The sequence below is a fragment of the Canis lupus genome, chromosome 14 (assembly GCF_048164855.1).
Source record: "Canis lupus baileyi chromosome 14, mCanLup2.hap1, whole genome shotgun sequence".
Taxonomy (NCBI): Eukaryota; Metazoa; Chordata; class Mammalia; order Carnivora; family Canidae; genus Canis; species Canis lupus.
The window spans coordinates 31,072,570-31,086,622 of record NC_132851.1 but is presented as its reverse complement, the minus strand read 5'-3'; the positions used below and the strand labels follow the sequence as shown (position 1 = coordinate 31,086,622).

The 14,053-nt window shown below is 38.1% G+C and overlaps 1 protein-coding gene across 5 annotated transcripts in view; it reads left to right on the top strand.

Annotated features, from left to right (window-relative positions):
* The window catches only part of DNAAF11 (dynein axonemal assembly factor 11), a 69,724-nt gene that overhangs the window by 13,832 nt on the left and 41,839 nt on the right, over positions 1–14,053 (top strand). For all 5 annotated transcript variants that reach the window (XM_072774527.1, XM_072774526.1, XM_072774525.1 and 2 more), the window contains 2 exons: positions 7,266–7,438; positions 9,607–9,800. In XM_072774527.1, coding sequence (XP_072630628.1) covers positions 7,266–7,438; positions 9,607–9,800 — 367 coding nt within the window. The remainder of the gene's footprint in view (positions 1–7,265; positions 7,439–9,606; positions 9,801–14,053) is intronic.

The window sequence follows — 14,053 nt, the reverse complement described above, 5'->3', positions numbered from 1 at the left end:
CATTTATTGAGTGTCCATATAGCCCTTCTGATTTTTATTGAGTATTTGTATTTCTTATTTTGTGAATTACTGCTTCATATTTTTTGGTCATTTTTATGTTGATTTATCTTTTTTTTTATGTGCTCATATGCATTCCAGATATCAGTCCTTTATTTATGTATTCTACATATTTTCTCCTAAATCCACTGTTTCTTTTATTCTAATTATGATGCTAGTATCATTCAGAATTCTTACATTTTAATATACTCAACTTTATTAATCTTTTTTTCATAGATTCTAAATATAAATGTATTCTATATTAAGTTCTGGTTCTAATGATTGCATTTTTTACATTTAATTTCTTTAGTGCATCTCAAATTTATCATATAAAAAAGAAACCAATGTATTTTTTGGATAAAGAAAATATGACACACACACACACACACACACTGGAATATTGGTCATTAAAAAAAATAGGATGTTACCATTTTTGACAACATGAATGGACCTCCAGGGTATTACGCTAAGTGAAATAAGTCAAAGACAAATACTATATGATCTCACTTACATGTGGAATCTAAAAAACAAAGCAAAACGCCAAGCTCAGAGATACACAGAACAGAAGATTTGGTGGTTACCAAAGGCAGGGCTGAGGGGGAGGTAGGCAAAATGGATGAAGGGAGTCAAAAGGTACGAACCTTAAAACTATAAAATAAATAAGTCATGAGGATGTAATGCACTGCATGGCGACTATAATTAATTATGCTGTGTTGCATATTTGAAAATTGCTAAGAGAGTGGATCTTAAAAGTTCTCAACAGAAAGAAAAAAATTCTGTAACTCCTTAAGGTGAGAGATGTTAACTAGACTTCTGTGGTGATCCTTTCACAGTCTATACAAATATCAAATCACTATGGTGTACACCTGAAACAAATATAATGCTGTATGTCAATTATACCTCAATAAAAAATAAGATGAATGTGGAAAATTGAATTTTTTCTCAAAATGTCTCTTAATTGAAATTTTTGAACCATTATTTTTAATTTTTTTTATTTTTAAAGATTTTATTTATTTATGAGAGACACACAGAGAGAGAGGCAGAGACACAGGCAGAGGGAGAAGCAGGCTCCATGCAGGGAGCCTGATGTGGGACTTGATCCCGGGACTTCAGGATCACACCCTGGGCAGAAGGCGGGCACTAAACCACTGAGCCACCCAGGGATCCTTTGAACCATTTATTTTTTAATTGATATATTATTCACACACCATAAACTAACCATTTTAAAATATACAATTCAGTGGTTTTTAATGTACTCATAAGGGTCTGCGCCCATCATCACTATCCAATTCTGGAACATTCCATCACCCCATACAAAACCCTGTATCCATTGGCATCCCTCTCATTCCCTCTTTGCCCTAACCTCTGCTCTATTCTTTGTCTCCACAGATTTTCCCATTCTGAACATTTAATGAAAATGGAATGGCACAATATGTGGTCCTTTATGTGTATAGCATGATGTTCTCAGGGCTTATCCACATGGTGCCATGTTATCAGTACTTCCTTCTCTCTTGCTGCTGAGTAACATTCCACTGTGTGGATGCACTACATTTTGTTTGCCCATTTGTTAGTTGATGGGCATTTGAGTTGCTTCCACTTTTTGATTGTGAATAAAGTTACTCTGAACATTAATGTACATGTTTTTACCTAAACATGTGTTTTCAATTAATTTAGTGTACACCTAGGAGTGGAATTGCCGGATCACATGATAATTCTCTGTTTAACTTTTTTAAGGAACTGCCGAACTGTTTTCCAGAGTAGTTGCACCATTTTACATTCTGACCGACAATTTCTGAGCACTCCAACTTCTCCACATCCTCGCCAACACTTGTTATTTTATGCTTTTATTTACGTGTTTGTTTTTATAGGTGCCATCCTGATGGGTGTGAAGTGGCATCTCATGCTGATTCTGATATCCATTTACCTAATGACTGATGATCCTGGGCATTTTTTATGTGCTTATTGGCCATTTGTGTATCTCATTTGAAGAAATGTTCATTCAGTCTTTGCCCACTTTCTAATTAGATTGTCATTTTATTGTTGAGTTGTAAGGTCTGTTTGTATATTTTGGATACTAAAATATGGTCCGATATATGATTTGTAGATATATTATTTCATTTTGTGGGATTTCATGTCAACTTTCTTAATGGTGTTCTTTGGAGCATAGTCTTTTTTTTTTTTTTTTTTTTTTTTTAATAGCTTTGGGGCACCTGGTTGGCTCTCAGTTGGTTAAGCATCTGACTCATGGATTCGGCTCGGGTCCTGATCTCATGGCTGGTGAGATCGAACCCTGTGTTGGACTCTGCTCAACGGGAGTCTGCTTGGATATTCTCTCTCTGTGTCCCTTCCTGCACTCTCTCTTTCTCTCTCTGTCTCTCAAGTAAATACATCTTTTAAAAAATAGCTTTATTGAGGCATAATTGATATTTAAAAACCTGTAGGTATTTAAGGTAAACAATTTGTTGAGTTTGGGTATATGCACACCATGAAACCCATCACCACAATCAAGGTAGTAGACATATCCATCACCTCTGTTTTCTCTCATCTCCCCTAGAACTTCTTTAAAATGGTTGTACTAGATTAATCTTCCATTTCTCTTACCCTGTATTCCTTATTTAAACCTCTTTGTCTTGTTCTTCTACATTCTGGAAGGTTTCCTGTTTTACTTTGCAGGCTTCTATTTTGTGCTTTTATTTATTTATTTTTAAAATGCCTGGTAACACTTTGTGTCTGTTCATAATCACAAAGGATTTGGCTAATTAGGTGGCTGGTGTGGGCTGGTGTGGGCTTGTTCTGTGGTTGTGAGGTTCTGTTTCTACATCCGGCCTCTCACTTGGCTGCCAGGGCTACTGAGGGCTCTGTGTGAGAGGGCAGGGCATGGTGACTGGCAGGCTTTACTCTGGAGTACAGAGGCCTGGAGCAGAGGCAAGCAAGCTGCCCTCTCCGCCACACCCCCATCTGCCAATAGCTAAAATTAGGCGGACTTTACTTAGGATCTTAGCCTGTTTGCCTCCTAGTGTACAAATGGGTATTTTGGTGGCTTTCAAGGTTATACTTCAACAAAGACATAAGTATTCATCCTATGTTCTTAATTTTCATCCTCAAAACCAAAAACACCAACATGATCAAGGGCCCCAAAGCTATCATCAGTGCTGGAACTGGGAAGATTCTTTCCATCATGGACATTTTTCTGCATTAAACATGGAATCCATCATCCTTCTCCAGCTGCCACTCTACAGCCCCATTCCACATTCTCATGTGGACAAGTGGAAAAACAAAATTTACTCCGTATGCATGTTTTGTGATGGCAAAACGTCAGTCTGTAATGTCAGAGAAATAATTAAAACTCTCACTCTCAGTTGGCTTGTCCAGGGCTTGTTTTTGTTAAGGAAGGCTCTGAAAAGGACAGTTGTTTCCTGGTATGTTTTGTTCATCTGCCACGAGAGGGCAGCAGCGTCACTATTGTCTTTTTGAGCTTTGGGAACGGAGGTCCCCAGCCCTCTGCAGGCCTCTACCTGGACACTTCTTGAGAGCGCCACCTTCCAGCTCTAAGAGGGAGGCCCTGGGTGCAGGGTAGTTGGAGGATATGTTTGGAGGGATGAGCAGTAGGGAGGCAGGATGCGTCATATGGTAAATGTGCTGGTAAATATGCACTTGTTATTTTATTTTAAAGGTTTGAGTAAGAGAGGAGGAAGATGGATATACATACCCAGGCCACCTACTTGAGTAAATCTCAATATAATTTTAAACATAAGATGGATTTTTGCTTGTTTATTTTTATGTTTTGTTGGTTGGCAAAACCTAGCTAGCATAATTCCCCGCGCCCCCCAATCCCCGACCCGTTTTGGATTCAGCAGGATGTAATGAATTGCCTTCTTTTTCCATCCCTCCTCCTTATCCACCCTAACCTGGAAGGAGAGGTGGGGTTTCTAACAGTGTGAGTTTTGCCCCGTCGGGAAATCAATGTTGTCAATTTCAATGACCTTCTCACCCCCATGAGCCCCTGAGGTGGATCTTTGAAGAAAAGGAGCTGGAGGGTGGGACTCCGTTGAAGGAAGGAGTACCTAACTCTGAAGAAGAGGCTTTCTCTAGCCTCACTAGCTCAGCAAGAATTTTTCACTAGGATGGTAGATGTGGTTTACTTTCTTATGGGTAGGCCAAGTAGAAGAACAAGTAAGATCTATCACTTTGAAAAATATAATAGACATTTGGAGGGTCCTTCGTCTATAAAATTACAACAAAATCAAAAATACATAAATTTTTGAACATGTTGAAGTCTTTCAAATGTCACCCTTTTCTTCCTTCTGTCCTTCTTTCCTTCCTCTTCTCAAAATATAGGGAGGCTATTCAGGAGATATGCCATATTGCATGCACAGAGGATAAGAACCTGAGCTGGGCTGTTGACAATAGGATTACAGTAGGTAAGAAGCAGGTGGAAGGGATGTACGGGTTGAGATCTGCAGGGCTTGGTGACTGATGAAGTGAAGGGCCTGAGAGAACAATTTAGCTTAAAACTCAAGTTCGCTGTGACTTGACTCTCTTCGCATCAAAGTCACATCTGATACCAAAATGGCGGTGGTGACATTAGTAGGACTGAGACATAAAGGAGGCAGGAAAACTGTCTTGAGAGGAGAGTGAGAGGAAATATGGAGAATTCTTTTTAGGCATATCTAATGGGATGTCTTATAGGCACTTGGAAACAGGAGTATGACATTCAATTGGATGGTCAGATATGAGATTGTTGTTTGGGACTCATCAGAATTGAAGGACACGACTGTTATCAAGAGAAACATGAGGCAAGAGAATACTGAGTCAAGGATGGAAATCTGGGACATATTACCATTGATGGAGTAGAAAAGTCTGTAAAAGAGATCAACGGGAATAAACATTATAGAAGAGAACAAGGAGAGAGTAGTATCACTGTTTTCCAACACAACTGAGACATTTCAGAGATAATTCATGGTCAATTAGGTAGTGCACTTGATGTGATGAGCAACAGGTGATATATGGAAGTGTTGAATCACTATATTGTACACCTGAAACTAATAAAACACTATGTTAACTGAAATTAAAACAATAATTTAAAAATAAATAAATAAAGCTAAAAAATAAGCTAGAGTTTTAAAAACATTTTTAAAAAAGAATTCATGGTCAGTTGTGCCATACTCACAGACTGTTCTAGTGACATCATGGATTGAGAGGGTCTGTTGGATTTGTCAACGTGAAGGTCCTTGGTCACCTTGAGAGGAACAGACCTAGTAGAATGTTGAGGATGGAAGCCAGGACCAGTGGGCTGGACAACAAATGGGGATAGAGAAAGAAGAACCAGTACATATTGATTTAGGCTGGCTTATAATGTAATGACGGTCATTGCCTACTTCTGGTTCTGCCCGCTTCTCCAGATTCACTTCTTTGCACCAAGAATCTTTTTCCTAGAATGCCCATCTTTTTTCTCCTTGCTCCATATCAGACATAAGCTTGAGGTGAAATGCCAGAGATTTTTTTTAACCACTTTATTCTGAAGACCTGGCTCAGTAACTTGGTCATAGCAGGTACCCAGTAACTCCTGGATGAATGGATAAATGAAGGAATGGAGGGATGACTATTGGGTGAGGCCCTACATCTGGAAGCACTCAGGTAGAACTATCTTATTTCAAAGATTCTGGTATGGGATAAGACTAGATAGGAGGAAAACATGGAATTCTGGACAAGGTGGAGTCAGGTGCTAACATCAAGAAAGGGTAAGGAATGGGATGCCTGGGTGGCTCAGTGGTTGAGCATCTGCCTTTGACTCAGGTCGTGATCCCGGGTCCTGAGATTGAGTCCCACATCAGGCTCCCTGCAGGAGCCTGCTTCTCCCTCTACCTATGTCTCTGCCTCTTTCTCTGGGCCTTTCATGAATAAATAAATAAATAAAATGTCGGAAAAAAAAGGGTAAGGAAGAGAATACTAGCATTTAATGGAGCTGGTTCCATAGGATAGCCTTCAGCAATGTGAGAAAAACCTTGCCCAAGGTGAAACAGATGCAAAACTGTGAACCCATCTGAATCTGCATCATACTGGTGAGGTTAATATATCGGGAACCAAAGTTTGCCCTAAGTTATATAGCCAAAAAACAACAGCAGAAAAACAGGATATAGTCAGGAAATGTATGGGAAGAGTGGAGCATGTAGATATTAGAAGAAATGAGTACACAACAAGGTAGGACTGGGTTTTCAGCTGGAGATGGCTCTTTAGATATTAAAGGCCACAAAATCTGCCAGGTTGGCCTGACAAATACGAGCCAGCCACGGAGGAGACACCATCCTACCTAGCTCACAGAGGCTGCTGTATGAACCAGGTCAACTCTTCTTCCTAAGTCCACAGTGAGGAACTGCAAACTCTCTGCTCATGGGACAGCAAGCATCCTTCTTCCTCCTTGGAGTGTTTATTGGGTCATTTCTCATCCTAGCTAATGGTTACTAAGCTCTAGGTGGCAAGTATTGTGCTAAGTACATCACATGAATCATATTGTCTTCACAGCAACCCCTGAGTTGGGTCCCAGTGCTCTTAGAATACCACAGATAAGAAGGCTGAACCTTGTAATTTATCCAACATCACATAGCAAGGATGTGACCGAGATAGGACTTGAAATCTTATCTGCCTAATTCTGAAGTCTGCACCCTTAACTACCAAGTTCCCATGGGACGTGAGCAAAGGGCGTTGATTCAGATTTCTGTAGCCCCGGCCATCTCTGTGATGAAGGTGGATGGGGCAGATTTACTACCCTTTGTAAATATTAATTCTGATGCCTAGGTTTTATGAACTGCCTTTCCTTTTTTGGGGGACCCCTCTCGCCATCACCCTTCATGGTGAGATGTGTCCTACCTGGCAAAATTCTCAGAACAGATTGCAAGTGTCCTCTCTAGAGGGAGCTTTGTCCCAATGTCATGTCCACCCCAGCAGCACATAGTGACCAAATCCACATGTTAACCAACCCAGGGCTTGCAGCTACAGGCAGGGAAAGTGATTTCCCCTGGCTGGAGGAATGAAGGGGAAATGCACCTGGAGAACTGAGTCAGGGCTAACCCTTTGAGTTGATATTTCTGAAAACCCACTTCTTGGTAAGCCATGCAATTAATCAGCATACTTAAAATATTGCAACCGTTGTTCCTGCTATGAGCTATTATACACATTTCATTACCAGTGTGATTTTTTTTTCTTTGTTTTCTTTTCACTTCTTTCAACAGGATGTGAAGGGCTGACAAAACTCGACCTGACTGTAAATTTCATTGGGGAGCTGAGCAGCATTAAAACCCTTCAGCACAATATCCACCTGAAGGAGCTCTTTCTCATGGGTAATCCGTGTGCTGACTTTGACGGCTACAGGCAGTTTGTGGTGGCAACTCTTCAACGGTTAAAGGTACGCTTCTTTTAATGATGCAGAGATCTTGGAGAAATGAAAACAAGCAACTGCAATAATGCCTGTTTATTCACAGCATTGTCAGGGAATGTGTGGTTTTAGAGAATGGAGTTTTCCAGAAAATCAAAACTAATCCTTCAATTTACTAAACTTTAATGTTGTTTTAATAGCTTTAATAAACTTTTGCAAAATAAATACATTTCTCCTTTCTTGTTCAGGACACAACAGAGCTTAGCTGAACTATTCCTTGATGAATGCAAATCACAGTCATGGAGGGCATTCATCTTTGCTAATAGCAAACCAGAAGCTTAGAATTTTTGAGATGACTACAGCTATATACCTTTGTAGTACATTGTTTTAAACTACTGTGCTTTTATAATAATAATTATTTTTTTAATCATTGTTTTCTCTTAATGCATTCGTTGGGTTAGTGGTTCTGAGACTTTGCTATGCTTTGGAGTACTTGGGTGGTGTTTTCTGGGCCATACCCCTGAGTTTCTGATTCATAGGTCTGACTTGGCACCCAGGATTTTCCATTTCTAATAAACTCTCAGCACAGATGCTGCTGGTCCAAGGACTCCTTTGAGGGTCTTTACTCTATGTATTAACCTGTTGTGCAGTATCTCCCCTAACCTAATGTTTTTGAAACCTAAGGAAAAACAAATAGTTTCTAGAGAAATCATATACCTGATTTTGTTCAACTAGTAATACTAATTTTCATGTAATTCCGAGAGTTTCTGACCTGTGTGCAGCCCGGTGCTTCTGCAAGAAAATGCATGGATGCATTGGCTTTGTGATTGGCATTTTCTTTTATTTTCAGAGGACATTTGTTTTTAGACTGCTGGGTTGTGCATAGTCAAGATTACTGGATTTATGGAACACATTTCTTCTAATGTAAAATCTTTTTGATTAAGAGAATGAGTGACTCAGGTAATTGAATCTGGAATATATATTTAGAATAGAATGATAAATTAGCTCAAACATAACCCAAGCTGATCATCAGTATACAGTGATGTACTAAAAAAAAAAAAAAAGAACTGATGAGAACCAGAATATCATAGAAATGGATCCTGTAGCATACCACGATGAGCCACTTCCCTGGAAGGGGGCCGATCCCCTGTTATTGCTGGGTGTTCAGGATAGAAGCTGGGACAGCTGTCAGCCAGGTGCCTGAAACCTGCAGCCCATCTGCTCCAGCCATTGGAGTCTCCAAAACATACCTTGAATTATTTTTCCAAATATCAAGATAATAATTTTGATTTATAATTTTACTGATCCCGATAATCTTTTAAATTTATATTTTACCCATTCTCTGTGCATTTTTCCTTTTGTATTAGTTTCCTATTGCTGTGGTAATGAATTACCATAAATGTAGTGGCTTAAAACAAGACAAATTTATGCTCTTATAGTTCTGGAGCCAGAAATCTAAAATCAAGGTGTTGTCAGGGCTGTGTTCCTTCTGTCACTCTCATGGGAGAATTCATTTCCCTGCATTTTTGAGCTCTTGCCCCTACTTTCATCCCCAAAGCGAGCATTATAGCATCTTCCAATCTCTCCCTGACTCTGACACTTCTCCTTCTTTTCCTTATATGGACCCTTGTGATTCCAATGGGCCCATCAAGATAATTATTCTAATATTTCAGCTTGGAAAATCAGTATAAAAACACCAAGTATAAACGGTGATGAAATAGTTAACAATGTAGTGTATGCATCTTGTTGTGGAGGGTAGAACATGTGCCCTTCTATATTAGAGCCCAACTTTGTGTTAGCACACAAGGCCCTTTTTTGTAGAGAGCATTTGAGAAGTGTCATCGTCATACTTTGGAGCTGTGGTTTGACTTGAGGCTTTGATATTCTTTATATAGTGAGCAGCTATAAAAATCAATATATTTTGGGAGCTTGTAATTAATAATTGGCTTCAACAGAAGACCTACTTATTATTTTGCCAGTAAATATACTTTGTAACTCTGTTACATGTATGACATAAGCATTGGTTTTGATCAAAGTTTCTGATGTTTCCCATTAATTACTTAGCTTTTAATTCCCTATCACTATGGTGCATTACTTCTTATTTCTAAATTTACAATATTCCAATCAAAGTCAAATTCGGGCTGATTCAAATTGTGACTTTTGAATAATTGCACGATGTTGGTTGTTCTTTATTCAAGTGGTTGGACGGTAAAGAAATAGAACGATCTGAGAGGATTCAGGCATTGCAGAACTTTCCAGTAATTGAACAACAAATCAGAGAGCAAGAGAAAGCTTACTGCCTCAGACGAGCCAAAGACAAGGAAGAGGCTCTGAAGAACCTGCGAGAAGAGGATAAAAATGAAGCTGAGGAGAGGAGTTATGAGGGACAGAGGTATGGAAATGTCAGTACTACTCTACATGCAATCAAATTATGGGAGCTTACTTTCTGCTTAACTTTGGTTAAAAGCAGCAAATGATTTTCTTTTCCCAAAGTGTTCGCAGCATCGTATTTCGGATGACTGATATGAAGAATAATTGTGATGTGAATTTTGGAGGAAACAGTATGAATGTCTCATTGTTTGTGTCAATTCTCTGAGGCTTTCCTTACTTAGGGAAAAAAAAATGCCTTTCCAAGCTAGCAAATTTAATTTGCATCTAAAATTATCCTCAGATAAATCTCTATAAGATGCACAGGAAAGATGAATTAACAGGTGTAACTTTGATTTATAATAGTAGGGATATTTTAGAAAAGTTAAATGTAAATCACATTATTATAAATCAAATAATTCTGATTGCATCATAAAATATTCTGTTTTGTGAATTATATAATGAATACATTTTAATGTGATTAATAAGCCTCTAAATTTGTCTTTTTTAACAAGCATGAATTTTTCACGTTTGTTTAAGTGAATTGCAGCTATAGTCAGTTGATTGGATTCCATATAGTGAAAGCTTTAAATGTTTTGAAAACAGAATCTCTTAATCTTGAGAAAGTAATAATTATAAAATATTTGAGACACATATAAATGTTTTAAAAACCAATAGGCAGTATCATTCCACCCAGCTTTAATAAATATCAATAGTTTGCATGTTTGCTTTGGATCTTTTTAAAAATAAGAAATAAAATATCCCTGAGAGCCCATCTCATTCTCCTTTCATCTTTAGTTTGTCCACCATCCTAATAGTTAAGTGTGTATCTGGTATATGTGATCCCATCCATATTATAAATATATTTACGATGTAATTATGCCTCCTTGAACAAGAATGGCTTGTTTTTTTGTTTTTTTGTTTTTTTAGCACAAACAGTATCTTTCTACAACTTTGCTTTTCATTCAACGTTATGTTTTTGAGAATTTTGCATACAAAGACAGGTAGAACTAGTTCATTCTTTCTAACTGGGGAATAACATTCCATTGGATGAATCACAGTTTATCCCAGTGGTGATATTCAAAATATCTAACAGCTGGTGACTCACTGACCCTGACGGATCAGGATGTGCACAGGCTCTCACAGCCTGCAGGGACCCCCAGTAGATGCCAGCTGGAGATCAGCCCCCATGCAGCCATCCCTCATTGGATGGCCATTTAGATTGTTTCCCACTTTCATTTCCTTCAGACAACATTACACACGTCTCCTCATGCGGGTATGAAAGTTTCCTTGAGTATTCAGCAGAGATTATACATCACCAATTTGGAATTTTTTTTAAACTTTTATATTCATTGCTCAGTTTTTCTAAACCGTTAATTTATACTCCTATATCAAAAGTATAGGAAGAGTTCCTGATCTTTGCCTACACTAGATAATATGGTATTTTAAAACTTGAACCAACCAAGTTGGTTGTTAAATACACCCAAATGTTTTACTTTATTTGCATTCTTAGAATTACTAGTGGGTTTCAGCATCTTAAATGTCTTCTTCTATTCTAATTGGCTATCCATATTTCTTCTCCTCAAGTCCTCTGCCTATTTTAAATAAGTTGTAAGTTTTCTTCTTACTGATTTATACTTCTTTTATATTCTAGATGCAAATTCTTTAGTGGTTATATGCTTTGCAAATATCTTCTTCCAGCCTTCGACTTATCTTTATTTTTTTTAAATTTTTATAATAAATTTATTTTTAATTGGTGTTCAATTTGCCAACATACAGAATAACACCCAGTGCTCATCCCGTCAAGTGCCCCCCTCAGTGCCCGTCATCCATTCACCACCACCCCCCACTTCCACCACCCCTAGTTCGTTTCCCAGAGTTAGGAGTCTTTATGTTCTGTCTCCCTTTCTGATATTTCCCACACATTTCTTCTCCCTTCTCTTATATTCCCTTTCACTATTATTTATATTCCCCAAATGAATGAGAACGTATAATGTTTGTCCTTCTCCGATTGACTTACTTCACTCAGCATAATACCTTCCAGTTCCATCCACGTTGAAACAAATGGTGGGTATTTATCTTTAATTTTTGTAAGTGCTTCCTCTTTATAGAATTCAAAAATAGTAATGTAGTTAGGTTTACTTTTGTTATTTTTTGGTCTCATTTATGAATTTCTTCATTACTCCAGTATCATATGTGTCTATGGGGAATTAACCTTTGATGACAGCATGGGGTTGGGTACCAATCATTTCCCATATGGGGAGCTAATTGCCTGCACCATTATTAAGGTGTTCTTCTGATCTCTAACACCACCCCATTACCATATACTCTCTACTCATGTACTCATGGGTTCATTTCTGAGCCTCCTAGACTGCTCCATGAATTTGGAGCTCACATGGTTTTAATATCTGTAGATTTATGGTAAATCTTGATATTTGGTAGGAGTTATTCCCATTTTCCAAATTTATCTCGGCTGTTCTTAGCTCTTTACTTTTCTCTAAGAAGTTTAGAATCTGCTATTCAAATTCCCTAAAAAATCCCTAGTGTAATTTTGATTGAAATTGCATTTAATTTATATGTTAATTAGGGGTAAGTTGACATCTTCATGACTTTGATTCTTTCTTTGCTGAACTTTGGAATAGCTTTCTCTATTTATTTAGGCTTTCTTCTGAGTACTTCAATAAGGTTTCATAATTTTCTCCATAAAGGTTTTACACCATCTTTTATTAGATTTATTTCTAAGTATCTCATAGAATGAGATTTTTAAAATACTCTTGTAATTGGTTCTTGCTGTTGTATAAAGAGACGAATGATTTCTGTATACTGATATGGTATTAAGCAATCTTGCTGAACTTTTAAAAAAGATACAGTAGTTAGGCTGTAGCTGATCCTGTATTTTCTATGTAGAAAAACACATTTTTTAAAAAAGGTTTTATTTATTTATTCATGAGAGACACAGAGTGAGAGAGAGAGAGGCAGAGACACAGGCAGAGGGAGAAGCAGCCTCCATGCAGGGAACCTGACGTGGGACTGGATTCCGGGTCTCCAGGATCACAACCTGAGCCAAAGGTGGCACTAAACCACTGAGCCACCCAGGCTGCCCCACATTTTTTTTTTTAATAAATGAGAACTTTAAAAAATTTTTCCAATTCTTCCGCTTTTACTTGTTTTCTTTATCGTGCCTGCTAAGGTCTCCGGGATAGAGTGGGATACCCATTGTAAGAGTGAGAATCTGTCTAGTTCTGACAATAAAAAGAATGTTTCCAATTTCTCATTATAAGTAAGGTTCTGATCATGGGGTTTTGGAAGAGTTAAGTACATGTCCTTCGATTCCAAGTTGATGAAGCATTTTCATCATCACAGATACTGGATCTTATGAAATGCTTTTTTTGCATCTATTGAGATAACTATGTTTGTCTATTAATGTGTGAGTCAAATTCATAGATTTCCCAATATTAAGCCATCTTGAATTTCCAGAATAAATTCACTTGGACCATGGCATATTTTTAATAGATCCCTACATTCATTTTGCTAATATTTTATTTATAATATTCAGACCTATGTTTGTGAGTTTATGCTATAATAGTCTTTTTTTCATTGTATTTTTTCCAGTGTTTTGCATCAAAGTTATAACATTCACGTAAGATGTGTTTCGTTTCATTTCCTCTTCTTGGTTTATACAAGTTTACAAATGTTGAAAATGATCTGTTGCTTGCATTGAGTAGAAGCATAGAGTTGGGTTTCTTGCAGGTGCCTACCTGCCTCCCCACAGAACTGACTGGCTGGTCCTACAGGCATTGGTCCTATGACTGCATTCAGCCTATTTGAACAGAAACCCAGACATTTTGCAGGAAGGTCATTGAAATAGTGAATTATTGACTTGCTCAGAGAGGAGTAGGGGGCTATTCCCCTTTCAAGATCTTTCTTTTTTTTATGTTTTATTTTTTATTTTTTTTAAATTTTTATTTATTTATTTATGATAGTCACAGAGAGAGAGAGAGAGAGAGAGAGAGGCAGAGACATAGGCAGAGGGAGAAACAGGCTCCATGCATCGGGAACCCGATGTGGGATTTGATCCCGAGTCTCCAGGATCGTGCCCTGGGCCAAAGGCAGGCACTAAACCACTGCACCACCCAGGGATCCCTCAAGATCTTTCAAGAAGAAACACCACAAAGATGCCAGGGCTGCAAGAAGGAGAGGCAAGCATCTCATCCCTTGTCTAGATCTGAAGCCTGCTTCCAGCCTGGAAAATTGAAAAGATGAGATGTGTCCTGGAAT